Below are 14,075 nucleotides of genomic sequence, written 5' to 3'. Positions count from 1 at the left end.
AGGTGGAGTTTAAGTCCTGCACAGTTACTACTCAGATCTTACACCAAGGCCTTCTCTCAAAGAAGTCACTGATTTGAACAAACCAGAGCCTTGTGCCACTGTGACTTGCAGACTCATCCCTTCATAAGAGCTGCCAAGGATGTACTCAGGCCAATGAAAACACAGATAAACGCCTCAAGACTGACAGCTGGATCATGGACGACATGCTGGGATACATCAGACATAAAAGCCAGTTCAAGCTCAGATCCCTGCTACCCATTATGGCAGGGACAGGGGAGCAAGGTGGAAGCTGCGCACTTGGGCTTGACAAGCAAAACCTAGTAGTGGTGGTGCGCCTGTATCCAGCCAGGGCTGTCAGAGAAAACTGGGTCCTCTCTAAAAAACAAGCTGATAGCATTACATCCTCTAAGGCCAAGATCCTGCAAACACACTATGCTGAAGACGCAAATAGCCTGACAGAACTCATTGCGCACATGAAAAACATCAGTCAACTCAAAGGGAGTGAACCTATTTCCAGAAGCAAGGGTGCATCAGACTACCTGTCCAAAGTATTTAGATTTTTTTTTTTGGTGTGGGTTTGTTTGTTTTGTGTGTGTGTGCATGTTTTTAAATACTAATGAAGGTCTTATTGCAAGTACCAGACCCAAGCTGGATATAGGACTGGCACTTTGTGAGATTCATTATGGGCGCATGCTCTAATTTTTGGCATTTTGGTTTTTGAAAATGTGACTGGGGGTTTTCTGATTTTTATGAAGGAGCAGATAACCAAGTGACCCTTCACACACATTTTTTTAAATACACATATTTTAAATATAACCCTTTTTTTTTTTAAAAAAAACAGAAAGCGTAGAACTTCCTTTCTGGTGTTAACTATGACCTCTTCACTGACAGCTGCAGGAGTTAGGGATGAGCACTGGTGCACCAGATTTCCAGGCTGCATATACGTCTGCTGTGCAACCAACATCCCGCTGCAAGCTTAGTATGTCTACAGACAGCAAGTTTGCTATTACCTCCGGGAATCCTCCTTCGAAAAGCACATGGGACCTATAGTACTAATCAAACAAGATTTTAAAAAAACCACACAAGCTGAGACAGTAACAACTGCACTGGTAAACTCCTGACATACAAGCTCTATCACTTACAAGGTACTTAGTGCATATAGTTAAAGTCAAACCTGACAGATGTCAGAATCCAGACAGATAATCCACATCTTTCCAGTGTCCAAACAGTATTACTTGGGAAACCAAGAAGTTTAACAGCATATAATATCTACGTTGCTTGACCCAAACAGTATTACCACCCTAAAAGCCCTAACCCAAATTAACCAATGGTTCTAAAGGAGGTTGGCAGGAGTAGGTGAAGCGATTTTTGTGCTGTGGTGGGTGGAAAGTATCTTTTTTTTTCTTTAATTAAAGATTGACTAAGAGACCCTGAGTTACAAGGGCATTTATTTATCTACTTCTGCTCCAGCTGCATTCATTTAAAAATGACACTGCCTATGGATAAAAACAAGACAGCTAAGTTTTGGCTAAGCCAATGCATTAATGTAATTTGTATAAGTCTCTAGTTAATTATCCAAAAAAGACTAACTTAAAAGATTTTAAGTAACTTAAATTTTTATGTGGGGGAAAACGTGCAAGATTTCTTTTAAAATAATAACACTGGCAGTTAAAGAAATATAAAGAAAAAGCATCTAAAGGAGTATCTTAGAAATTCCTTAAGTTATCGGCATTATCTAAGCCAAGTTAGAAGTCGAGACTGTCAGTCCTTGACCAAAAAAGCCTAGTACTTACTGTATCTGAACCCTCCAACACTGTCCGAAGAAACCCCAATGTATTTGTCTTTGTTCTTCTTTGCTTTCTTCCTCTCTTCCCTAAGTCGATCATCATCTTGAGCAAATTCAACCATTTCTTTTACTTTCTGGCGTATGTTTATACCTTGGTCTTTGCCATTTTCATCTGTATAGGTAATGCAGGATAGAGGCAATGGATAGAAGAGGGGGGAAAAGAAAAATAAATCAGAGGCAGCAATACTGAACATCAAACTAATAAGAAAATTTTAATTACGAACACAGCACTCAAAGATCTTATGGCTACTAAGGTCCACTACATTTGTTTAAAAGGGACCAAATATTTTGTTTCAACACAAGTTTTCATCCTTAGATAAATGGTAAGTTTGCACTGAATGCTGTATTTAGAAACATCTAAATGCTGCCGAAACATTGAAAAGATTAACAAAGACCGAGACAGAAATTATATTCTCCACTTGAACAATTTTAACCCTTCAAAATATAACCCCTTTTCCTCAGTCTTTTTAATACAGTTTTTGCAAGCTTAACTGCAAGAACTCAGTCTCATTGCAAAACTGAATTTTTGAAAAATTGCGTTCAGTTGGGATGTATACAAGCTAAACGTGCTCCTTTCCCAGCCTTTTTCACATTCAAAACACACACTGGCCTTGCTGCCTTTGCACTGTAAATATTATTTGGTGGGAGGAAAAAAACCCCAGCTTCAAACAGATGTGTGTGTTTTGGAGCTCTAACCTTTTCTTCCCATATGATTAAAGCTATTCCTTTACGGACACCACAGGGGACCAGTCTCTAGTGCATATTTTAATATAAACCCGAACACTCATGTTGTGTTGGTTCTGTTGTTATTAGCCAGTCGTTTCTGCAAGTTCTTGTCTTCACTAATTAATACTCTAGGGTCCCACGTCTTGGATTCTGCACTCTTCACACAACTGGCAACAGTCACATTCTAATTAGACTGGGGAAGCTTCTAAGCTGGTTCAGGTGACTGACAACTCCAACTACTGTTTTAATTTGCTTATAAGATTTTTCTATTGCTCACCTACAAAGTGGTAATTTTCCAGGGATCGCAAATCATAAATGTGTTCTCTGGCACTTGTAACAACACGCTCTGATCCATTCCTTATGAGGTAAGCTAGGAGCAGCAAAGACTATAAAAATACAAAGCACCTTATGATTGCATGAACAAAAGCTCTATCTTCTTTTTTTTTTTTAAAAAAAGAAGGCAATAGGAAAACAAACCTACCCCCTCCCCAAATTAGTAAGTAATAAGACTTTCCCTTTTTCAATAAATGCTTATTACATGGGTTCACATGGAAAAATCATGTTTTCCCCACATGCACCTTTTGCTCTTTAGAACATCAAAACTGTATGTCAAACTCTAATTTGTTATTATTAAATCAGAAGTTGTTACCCTCATCAGCTACTGCTTACTTTAAAAGACAGCAGTAGCAGTTTAAGAGAAAAAGTTAACCCTGTTAAATGAAGCCTTTTCTTTTGCCTCTTTTGTTCACAATATTCCAATGGTTTTTGCTGAAAAGTAACTCCTACAGAAATATAAGAAGCCTTGTGCAGGATGCAATGGATGAATTTTACTGCATTTCAGTAAAATTTTAAGCAAGTGACAAAATAAATGAAGTTTAAATAGTACTTTAATTGCAATTTTTTTATGTTGAGGATATCTAGAAAAAAATTAATGCACTTTCTCCAAAATAGTGCCTGTATCAGCTAAAACTATCATTATATTTCAGCCTATCCAAACCTGATAAGCAATTCCAAGTAGTCTTTATAACATTAAGTAGTTATGTGTGATAGCATTAAATATTAATTTATATTGTACTTCAGGGAAAACAATTACTATGAATACAAAACATCAAGCACCTGTGAAAAGCACAAACCATGCCTTATAATTAATTCTGTCTTGTTACAATCCTTGCATCAAGAAAAACAAAACACAAGCTAGTCTAATACATCAATTCTTAAAAATTAGGTTATATTTGCATAATTCAGTGAACATTGAACACCACTAAGTGCATCATGATATCTTAAGCAAAAAGTTTCTGTACCATGCTAATTAGCCAAAGACAAGAAAAATGCAAATGATTCAGTTCTATTTCCAAAACACAAGGAAGACATAAAAGCCTCATATGATAAGATCTGCAAGAAAATTTGGTCCACTCAAAGCCTAACTACAATTTTTCAATAATTATGAATTGGCAGAAAATTAAGATTAGTTTCCATTTTATTTCAGGTATTCTTTAATTCCTTCAAAAACATTTTCCTGATAGCAAAATAATTTATCATCTGCTTCTCATGGAGCAGTGTAACAACTCCTTTGGGTAAATTTAAAATGTGAATGCTACTCCAATACTTGAATATCAGCACAATGTAATTCCTCTATTATGCTCATTAAGTAGCATCTTAGACACACTTCTAAAACCAGAGATTTTTGTTTTTTCATATACAGCATTTGAAAGACATCTTTGATGTCAGTAACAGAATTATAAAGCACATAGTTAGGAAATTTAGTTTACCAGTGGAGTAAACGATATAGCGGTATCTAAACAAGACACTACATCAGAACATTATAGCAACAAGCATTACGTTCTCCATAGACCAACGTAGTCTTGAATGCTTCCAGTTCATATACATACACACCTTATAAACTCTCCTCCAGTTCTTTTTATTGTCTTTCAGCATTCGAGTCCAAAGCATGTTCATAAGTTCTGGAAACTGTTCATACATAAACGTAGCCCTAAAGAATTAAACAAAAGGAGTAAAGAGATTTTATTCTCTGTGGTTTGCACAATAGCTTGTAAAGACTCAGGGCTGACAGTAGATGGCAAGCTTGATCTAAGCCCATTCACATTTGATGACATTACAAGGGAAAAAAGCTGTTTCTTACTCACATAGAAGTAATTTACATACCAGTACTACAAAAAAGTAATTCTGAAAATACAAGGCGGTAAAAGAACCTTCACTAATTTTTAGCAAAAATAACGTTTAACGAGAATACCTAATAACCACTGCAATTAGTCAAACATGCCCCTTCCAAACCCCTTTTAAACAGAAAAAAGTTCAAGGAAGAATGTGACATGTTTCTGTGCTATTTGTAAGAGGCACAAGAAAGCAGTTTGAAAATAAACACTCCAAAAAAGTCAGATATATTGAAAGAATCGAGGCTACATAAATAAAAATCAATAATTTAAAAAAGACTTTTACTTCATTTTTTGTTTGGCAGTTTTCAATGCATTATAAGATTATGCATTAAAAAAAATAAGACTTGATTTACAGCACCATTTCAGCATTATCAGTCAGCATACCGCAGAGTTTATTTAGCAGCAAATTTCACATTCCTGTATAAAATGCACCTTTCTTTTCTTCATCACTGAGCCAAATTATCACTTACTTGGCAATCTCTCCCATGAGTTGCCCCGAAGGTCCCCATGGATCATCATTGGTTGCTTCTCGAACCTTAGACTCTATTTCTGAATAATTCATAACCACATTGGTGCTGCAAAGGAAAAAAATTAACACACATGAAGATTAGCATCAAAACTGAGAAACACATGAAAACTTAATAATGACACTAGTGCACATCTCACTTAATGAGATACCTCTACAGGGTGGGAAAGAAAACAGCTTTAGTACGGAAGTTACCCTGAGGACACTAACAACACATTTAAGTTACCTTTAAGAAGGTTTTACTATTCTATTAGTCTTCAAGAATACAGATGAGAAACCAGGGATTACATTACAGCTGGATTCAGTCCAGTAAAAACGGCTTTTGGTCAAATTAAAATCCAAACCAAACCACTAGATTCAAAGCTGATAGCCTTCCCAAGTAGATACGGCTTGCTTGCAGGTTTGTATGGGGTAGAGTTATTTGCAAGAAGCTTTATAAGTCAATCAGAAGCAGATTTTTTTTAATTATGAGCACTACAAGAGAAACTCAAGAATATCTTTATCAAACAAGTTTCAGTTAAAAAAAAAAAAATCACACAAAAGACTGAAGTAAGGGAGAAAAGATTCACTAGGAAAGTCTGTTTCCTAGCTTGAATTTATTTAATTAAGGGTAAAGGGCAAAAGAAGAAAAGTGGCGGAGCACTCTGTATTACGATTAAAGCAATGCAAATACTATAAGGAGCCCAGGCTGTTGCTACAGTTCACAGAAAAACCTAACTTGGAAGAAGGAAGCAACTCTTCCGTATCAGTTACATTAAAGTCAATATGGTATTTTTTTTTTTTAAATAATCTCAAACTGGTACCATTCAGCTGTAAGCCCAGCAACCTCCTCAGCACCCCTAAAGCATCCAGATTCATTTGATAACACAATGATTTTCCTCATATTTTAAGGCGAGTGAGCAGGCGCAAGTCATCATTCATATGGAGAACGTTCGAAAAAGAGCTGCCTAGTTACGGAGCAGTATCACACACAACATTAATGAGCCATCAGTGAAAGGAAACCCTGTGGCCTCTGCCTTCCCTACAGACTTTGCAGTGTATTTGAAGTAACTTAGAAATTACCTGTTTACACCTATTGTATCAAAAGTTTGAAAGTCTACTTAACTGTTAAAAGTACATCATACAACTGGTTTCAGAAGCCAAAACAACCCCTATAAGATGACTGTATTCAACATACAAACCACACCGTAAAGTCAAATTGATTAAACTGCAGGAGAGATTTAATGATCTTGTAATACAATGTGGAGAAGGCATCTGCTGCCTAAAAACCTCCTCTGAACCTGAAAGGACTAGAAGAAAAATCAAATACTTAATAGTCATCCCTCTGTCCACGCAGGAGTGGGCACAAAACAGCATTCAAGCAATACCCGTTCAATTTTATTTGGCATAAGGATAGCAGAGGTCTTGGAACTGGGAGTTACGAACTGCAGAAACAAGAATGAGATCTCCTTAAATCTGAAAGGGGACACAGAAAGTAACTGTTAAAACAGAATAAAATTCCTGGACTTAATCCTGGATTCTCAGCATGAGAATTCCTGCTGTTGGATTCTGATGTACGATTTTTATTCAACTTTGTGTCTAAAGAAAGCGTAAGCTACATGACTGAATAAATAATCAGCAAGCTAACAGAATCTATCTATATAAGAAAAAAAAGCATGTAGGAACACAGCAGTGGTTACAAACAACAGCAATTACGGTTTTACAAATTCATTCACGCTAAACACGCCTCAAGCTTCTGTTTCTGACTTTTTTTTTAACCATACATACAAATGTAAACTAATACCATCTTTACTTCCCATATGCATGGAACATTATAAAAACCCCCAAGCCCGAAGCTCCAGGGTTCAGCGCTTCGCAGCTCTCAGCACACTGGTCCCCTTGTCCGAAGGCCGGGAAGGAGGGAGCTGGATGGAAACGTTCTGTTTGTTTTTATAACCCCTCCTTAAGCGCTTGTTTGAGAGACATGATGGGGAGTTGGGGGAGAGAAGCATAAAATGAAGCATTTCCTTCATTTCTTAAAGCAAAGAAATCAAGCCTGGAAAATGCATGAAAATATGCAAGCTTACTCTAAAAAAAAAATAAATATGCAAAGTTACCAAAAAAAAAAGGCATTACCTATGGAAGAACTCAAAGGACATGGCTAAAGTGGCATCAGGGTTGAAAGGGGGAAACAGAAGGGAAACAGGGAAATTAAGTAATGCCACAAGAAAGAATAAGGTGCAGTTAAACCCCTCCAAGTAGAGAGATACAGTCTATTTCTAAAACCATCCTGCATAAAAGCTACTGTTCTCAGCAACCAGGAGAAAGCTCTTTTATAAATGCCAAGATGAGATCTAATGGCAAAGAGTTCCAAAACAGAGTATCTTTAAGCCCCATTTAATTCAGCAACAAATGTAAACTTCAAGTAAAAAAAAAACCACACACACAAAAAAACTGCTGTATAGTTTGGCATCATTCCAGGTCACTTAAAAATAACCATTTCTAAAAAGGTGGAAATACAGTTTTATTCTTCCTTTCCCATGTTTTCTATGGCCCTCATTCCATGCCCTACCCATGATTCCTGTGACCTCTGCAACAAAAAAATAATTTACGTCCAGATGTGAAGGGAAAAAGTGACTGGTTTGATTGCCAAGACTTCCTGTGATTGATATAAATTTAATATCAGAGGCCACTTTCAGACACCAGGGGGGGCTCTCCGATTAGTTTATACTGGGCAGCTTCCAGGGAATGCTGCTGGATTGCATGGACAGTGTCCGCTTTGCAAACAAATGGACACACAACAGCCAAGACTGACAGAAAGTCAGTGTTTAAAACACGCTACTATCTGCCAGACTGCACTTGGATTTACCCCAAATCGTGAATTGAAACCCCGCACAACTGGAATCTTGTGACAAGCACATTTTACAGAAACTTTCTGACGTGGCCAAAGACATTAAACACAAGAACTGTATTTTGAAAGTTACATCCAAAATAAAGGCACAGCAAATAAATGGGTTGACATTAACATTACAAACTGTTGCATTCTTTTCTGTTTGTGTCTTACATTTCTTTTAAGTCTATTAATTCAGACTAGTGTCAACAGATGATTTTTACTCTTTATTGTACCCCTTAAAAATTATTGCAGTATTGTTTCTTTTTAAAAAAACAAAACTGTTCAGAAAAGCCAAGAGAGGGCACTGTCACATCTCTATGAAACAGCGAGCACGGCGGCAGCGAGCAAAACCTTAGCTTTTAATTTCTTGCAAGAGAATGCTCAACTTTAAATGTTTGCATCTACAACTTAGAGCACGCTGAAGAGGTAGCTCAAGTCTTGAGACTAAGATCTTCCACATGAATAAATGGACATTGCTCATGAAAAGCCGGTGGGTAACAGTTACAAATATCTGATCACCTCCAAGTGCATCAGCCAGTAAGACACACTTCCTCTTAAAAATAGTTAGAGGTTCTACATGCATTTTATAAACTGTATTTTCACATATTTTAAAACTGAATAGATGTACTATGGATGAAATACCCCCCAAAGTACTACTCTGTCCACAATTTTGTCTGCATTTTTCCAAGAAAAATCTTCCCAAGAATTCAACTAATTGTAAATAGCTTCCAATTTTGTTCTAAGGTACCTTTTGAGATTCATAAATTTGAGATAAAGCTGTCATCTGGATCGAGGTGCCATATCCTATAGTGTGCTAAAAAACCCCAGAAAATAAGCAAGAGGGGGAGACAGAGGGATGTGAGGAGTGAAAGGAATTATTGCACATACCTCAAATCACACATCTGAGGTAAAAATAATGTTTACATGGTGTTAGGGAGAGCAAGCAGACATGCAAGAGTGGACACAAAGTTCTGTACCTACCCATATAAACCTAAGGGGATCAGAGAAGATACCAAGGTCCACCCAAAAAGTTTACCAAGTATCTGCCACTTCAACCTTTACAGTTGCAGTAGTCTGAAAAGCACTTTAGCTTCCAGGCATAAGAGAATAAAAAATCCTACAGGTCTGAGATCATCCTCTGAGCACTATTCTTTAAAACAGAGAAACGAAAGAGAGCTTGTGGACAGCCTGCTTCAAAATAAGGTCTTACAGACTGAAGGAACACTTCACAAGGTGGCATACAAAAAAGGCACACTTTAAGAGGTGTCCTGTCTTCCCCCTTCCTTATCAGTGGATACTGAACAGAACCCGCACTGCAGACAAATACACACAAACACTAGTGCGTGATAAGTGTATCTGTAGAAAACAACTACTTGAGTTTGCTGTCAAGATACTCCAGTATAAGGCTCTAATAGATGTATTTTGGCCACTCTGGCCAGGCTTCTGACCTTACATAGTAATAGATGAATCAAGCTACTAATGCTCAGAAGGACAATGTAAGTGAGGATGAGGGGTGCTCTACTCTCAGTGATATATCAGCCCTTCTTCAGTGCTTTTTCCATAAAATAGACACAAAATAAATACTGAAAAAGAAAGATTTCCTCTTGCTGACTAAGAAAAAAAATTTTTTTTTCAATCACTTTATGCCAGGAAAGTAAAATCATCATTATTTCCACCCAACATTCTACTAAAAAAATTAAATAATCACAGCATCATGAATTGAAGTGTTTGTTTTAGAGCGAAGATTTTTCATTGTCAAGGACCACAAGGTGTTCTCTACAGATTCATAATCTGTAACTGAAGTCAGCTCAATTATCTATTAGGAGATTATCATCACTTATGAAATATTACACAACTGTAACTATAGTGTATAGTATATAACTATAGAAACACAACTTCTAGTAATAGCTTCCCATTGGTAATGTTACAACCGGCTTTGTTCTGCCTAAACTAGTTCTCCCACATCAATCACTGCTGGTTCCACACTCAAAAACCCCCTGAATCTCTCTATATCTACCCCTTGAACCAAGAACACTTTGGAAACATGGATGTGGAAACACAGGGCTCTGAACACAGTCAGCAACAGAAACAGAAGGAGTATTTTCTCAGCTAAATTGTACTCTAAAATTGATTACCAAACTCTAAGGTTAATCCTCAAACAACATTCCATAATGATTTACATACACTACCAGCAAACCTGCTAAAGAAAAAGGTGCAACAGCTTTTGTCTTTGTTCACTTGATAGAACACTTCGGTTAGAGCCCCGAGCTCTTAGGAGTAAACAGTTCAATGCCCACAGTCTTCTCAAAAGAACGCCACATAGTCAGGTATTTCCACTTCACGCTCTCCAGTATCTCCTGTATCTTCCAGACTTTTTCCATGGTCAGTGGCGTTCGGTTCCCTCATCACCCTGACAATACATTGAAGTGCATGAAATCACAACTCATAAAGGAAGCTTACAGTTCACTGCTAGATTTTGGGAGTAATGTTCTTTTGAAGGAAGTATTCCTAAGATAAGCATTCATCAGGAAAGGAATAGAGACACATATCTCACAAAGTTTCAGATCTTCAAACAACATGTAAACCTAACATTTTGTATTAATGCTCAAATAGCAGCAGACGCTTAAACATGCGGAAACCTTTAAATAACATGCGTATAGGAAATCCACAATAGAGAAAATAAGTGCCATGAGAAAAGAAAGTATTTATACCTTAAAGGTAATGAAAGAGTAATAAATATCTATCCATCCATCCAGAAGGGAACTTACTTTAAAACATATTAAAGAATCGGAAAACCTAACAGATCTTAGTCAATGTTTCTGCACAAATTTAAAAGCCTTGAATATGCCCTGGGGCAGGAGTCAGAGCACTCCATTAAAAGCACCATTAGGATTAGAGTTGCTATTGATGTGGGTGGTGTCACCGAGGACACAAGTACAATTCTGGACGTTAGATCCACAGAAGATTTGTGAAATGCCACGTCGGATCTTCTGAAAACTAAAATAAACAGAAGTCACAGAGAGGGTACATTACAACAGTTTCTTTATAGTGATGCTAAAGGTATTGGATTGGACAGGGTAAGCCTAATTAGAAACACTTCTCAAACCTCTGGGAAGCTGCCCACTGTGCTGAGGGACTGAGCAGCAGGAACAAGAAACCTGGTTACACGTTAAAAATTTTTTTTCAATGTATATTTCAAACCAATTACAATATCATGTATACATGGGACTCCTATGTGCATAATATTATGCCTTTAACTATTACTCCAAGGACATCACTGGATTATGCACCTTCTGTTTTCCTTTTTTTTAATTTTACAACTGGGAACACTAAAATACTAACAGCTGAGATGAGAAACTTTCTACATTTTACCACCATTAACAGTTTCCAATGAGACACCATTCTGCAAATATCCGTTTAAAGTCTAAGTGCAGAACAAAAAACCACCAAGCGTTACACACATATGTATCATACATACAGTTTGAAGATTAATGCTATTCAAACAAATAGCAACACTAAAGAAATACTTCTTAAAGAAAAAAATTACAGACTCTTAGAGGGGGAGGGGTCTGGATGAAAAGAGGACAACGGGAGCTCTGTTACTGTACAGCACTATGCGGTGTGGTACCAAAGTCTTGCAAGAAACAAGTATTTGAATCTTTTGTTATTTAAGGTGCCAAAACAGACAGAACATAATTTTGTCTTTGAAATAACTAGGTGTTTAGCATTACCCTTGCAATAGGCAGTTTCCTATACTAATGCTTTAATTGCATTCTTTCTGTAACTTTGTTAGCAGCTTCTCTATTTTTAGAAAGTCTTCTCCACTCCACATTTCCTATGACTTTCCCTGTGAATAAAAGCAAAAGTAAGCTTTAAATTCAGTCCATAACAGATGATACTGACTCAGACTGAAATCTCATCACCTCACTTGGTGACACAGCAAAGGAGACTGTTACAGTAACAGTCTCAACATCCACATGGACAAAACCCAGTAATACACTTGCACAGCTCTATGCTGCGCTTCTTGGATTTAAAAATGAAGAGATTGCATTGTCCAACCAGAAAGGACCATAAATGGAATCTGAAAAATAAATAGTTAAGAAACCATTGAATTACAGCATAAGGAAAGTTTGCTTCAACTCTAACGAAATAAGGAAGAACATACGCAGCCGGATTGTTTATTCATCTTGCATATCTCCATCTAAACATCACCATGATTTTTGTGGAGAGGCACAAGGCTGAGAACAGGAGTGCTTTCTCACACGGATGGTTTGTTACCAGCACGGTGGTAGCTTCAACTTAAACATCTGCACAAAGGCAGCAGTAACTTACATCTGGAGGCTGAGTTAATGCTCTGCTCCTACAGTTAAAGTGCTGGCTTTGTCTTCCAGCAGCTTATTTTCTCGTAACAGTTGGGTTGTCTGCTCCTCTCAGCTGAGAAGCAAGCAGTCTTCCACAACAAGACAGGAACCCACTAGCTATTGTTCATCTCATCCATGGTCCGTGTTTTAGAAATACTATCCAAACACAACAGCAGCAATTTATTTTCAGATTTCCCAAAAATCAGTACAGGGGCTGACAATTTAAGGCAAAAAAACGTGTATAATGTAGCTTTGCTTTTAGACATTTGAGACTGCATCCATATTTGTTTGTTTTTTTTTAAAAAAAGAATGAATGCACTATAAAACCATATGAATATGCAACACAAAGTGAACATTCAACATCTGGAGAAGAGATAAGGCAGGCCCCAGTAACATTTCCACAATAATCTAAAAGACCCCCACCCACAGACATACAGGCATTTAAGATGAAGCCTTTGGAGGGGAGGGAACACACCGTCTTATCCCCCACCATTCATCTTCTCTGAGTCATGCAGCAAAACTATTTTTAGTACCTAGAGTAAAAGGTTCCTGTAAAGCAGGAGTGGAAATAGATGGAAAGCTTTCTGAGAAGGCTAAAAAGTTATTTTAATATTTACTGATCCTTTTTTAAACTGTGTGCAGAAGTTAGTTTCAACTACTGAGAATACACAAAATAAAAATAAAAAGAGCTATGCAACCTGTCTCAGTACAGGATACACCTCCCCCGCTCCCAGGTGTGGGAATCTTGGCATCTATTAAATTGTTAATTAGTTTCCAGAAACGTTTTTGCCAATTAAAAAAATCATTTAATACTTATCCATCTGGGCATGAAATACTTTTGAAAGAGCACTTGAATTGGTGAGCTAAAAAAGAAATGATCCCGCTCCGCACAGCACCACCTCCCAAACCACCAGGGGCCAGCACCACACAAGCAGCACCTCACAACAGGGGGCATCAAATATTAACTCCACTTATTTCTGTTAGCATTGCTTCTCCTTCAAGCTCTGAGGGATTAAAGCCGATCACTGGTCCAAACCTGCGTTTCAAGAAACTGAAAGGATTTAAAAGGAAGTCAAACCAAAAGATGCATTTCAGCACGATTTCGTTGTGCTGCGACAGTCTGTCACTACCTTAGAAAGCTCAACATGCAGACTGGTTCACAGACAGAGGACAGAAAGATAAGACAACGCTTATCCACCTGTTTTCCCAAACACTATAGTGGACATTCAGGAATTTATGTACCTAACTATGTGACTAACAATTATTCAGAGAAAAAGATATTAATTCCCTTCAAAGAAAGATGGTGCTGCTCTTCCCCGCAGTGAACTCGTATATTCAATCTCAGACAGCATCTCTCTCCTTGCTTGGTGAAGACTAACTAACTAAAAAACATGTAACAAACTTAATTCATTTTCATTTTGCTCCTGTCAGTAATGTCACTTTTGTTATAAAACACGCAGCTTCGATTTAGAGCCTTCCAGATGAAACATATGGATATCAAATACGAAGCCAGCAGTCCACATTCAATGAAGAAACAGATGGGTACCCATCTGCCAAAATGCTTGGTGAA

At 37.4% G+C, this 14,075-nt stretch overlaps 1 protein-coding gene across 1 annotated transcript in view; it reads right to left on the bottom strand.

Moving 5' to 3' along the window:
- Positions 1–14,075, bottom strand: part of CLINT1 (clathrin interactor 1) — a 52,604-nt gene that overhangs the window by 20,079 nt on the left and 18,450 nt on the right. The window contains exons 2-5 of the mRNA XM_054217115.1: positions 5,217–5,321; positions 4,466–4,562; positions 2,850–2,958; positions 1,794–1,958 (exon numbers count right to left, since the gene is read on the bottom strand). Coding sequence (XP_054073090.1) covers positions 1,794–1,958; positions 2,850–2,958; positions 4,466–4,562; positions 5,217–5,321 — 476 coding nt within the window. The remainder of the gene's footprint in view (positions 1–1,793; positions 1,959–2,849; positions 2,959–4,465; positions 4,563–5,216; positions 5,322–14,075) is intronic.

This window comes from Rissa tridactyla, chromosome 11, assembly GCF_028500815.1.
Source record: "Rissa tridactyla isolate bRisTri1 chromosome 11, bRisTri1.patW.cur.20221130, whole genome shotgun sequence".
Classification (NCBI taxonomy): domain Eukaryota; kingdom Metazoa; phylum Chordata; class Aves; order Charadriiformes; family Laridae; genus Rissa; species Rissa tridactyla.
This window is presented reverse-complemented; position numbering and strand designations above follow the sequence as displayed.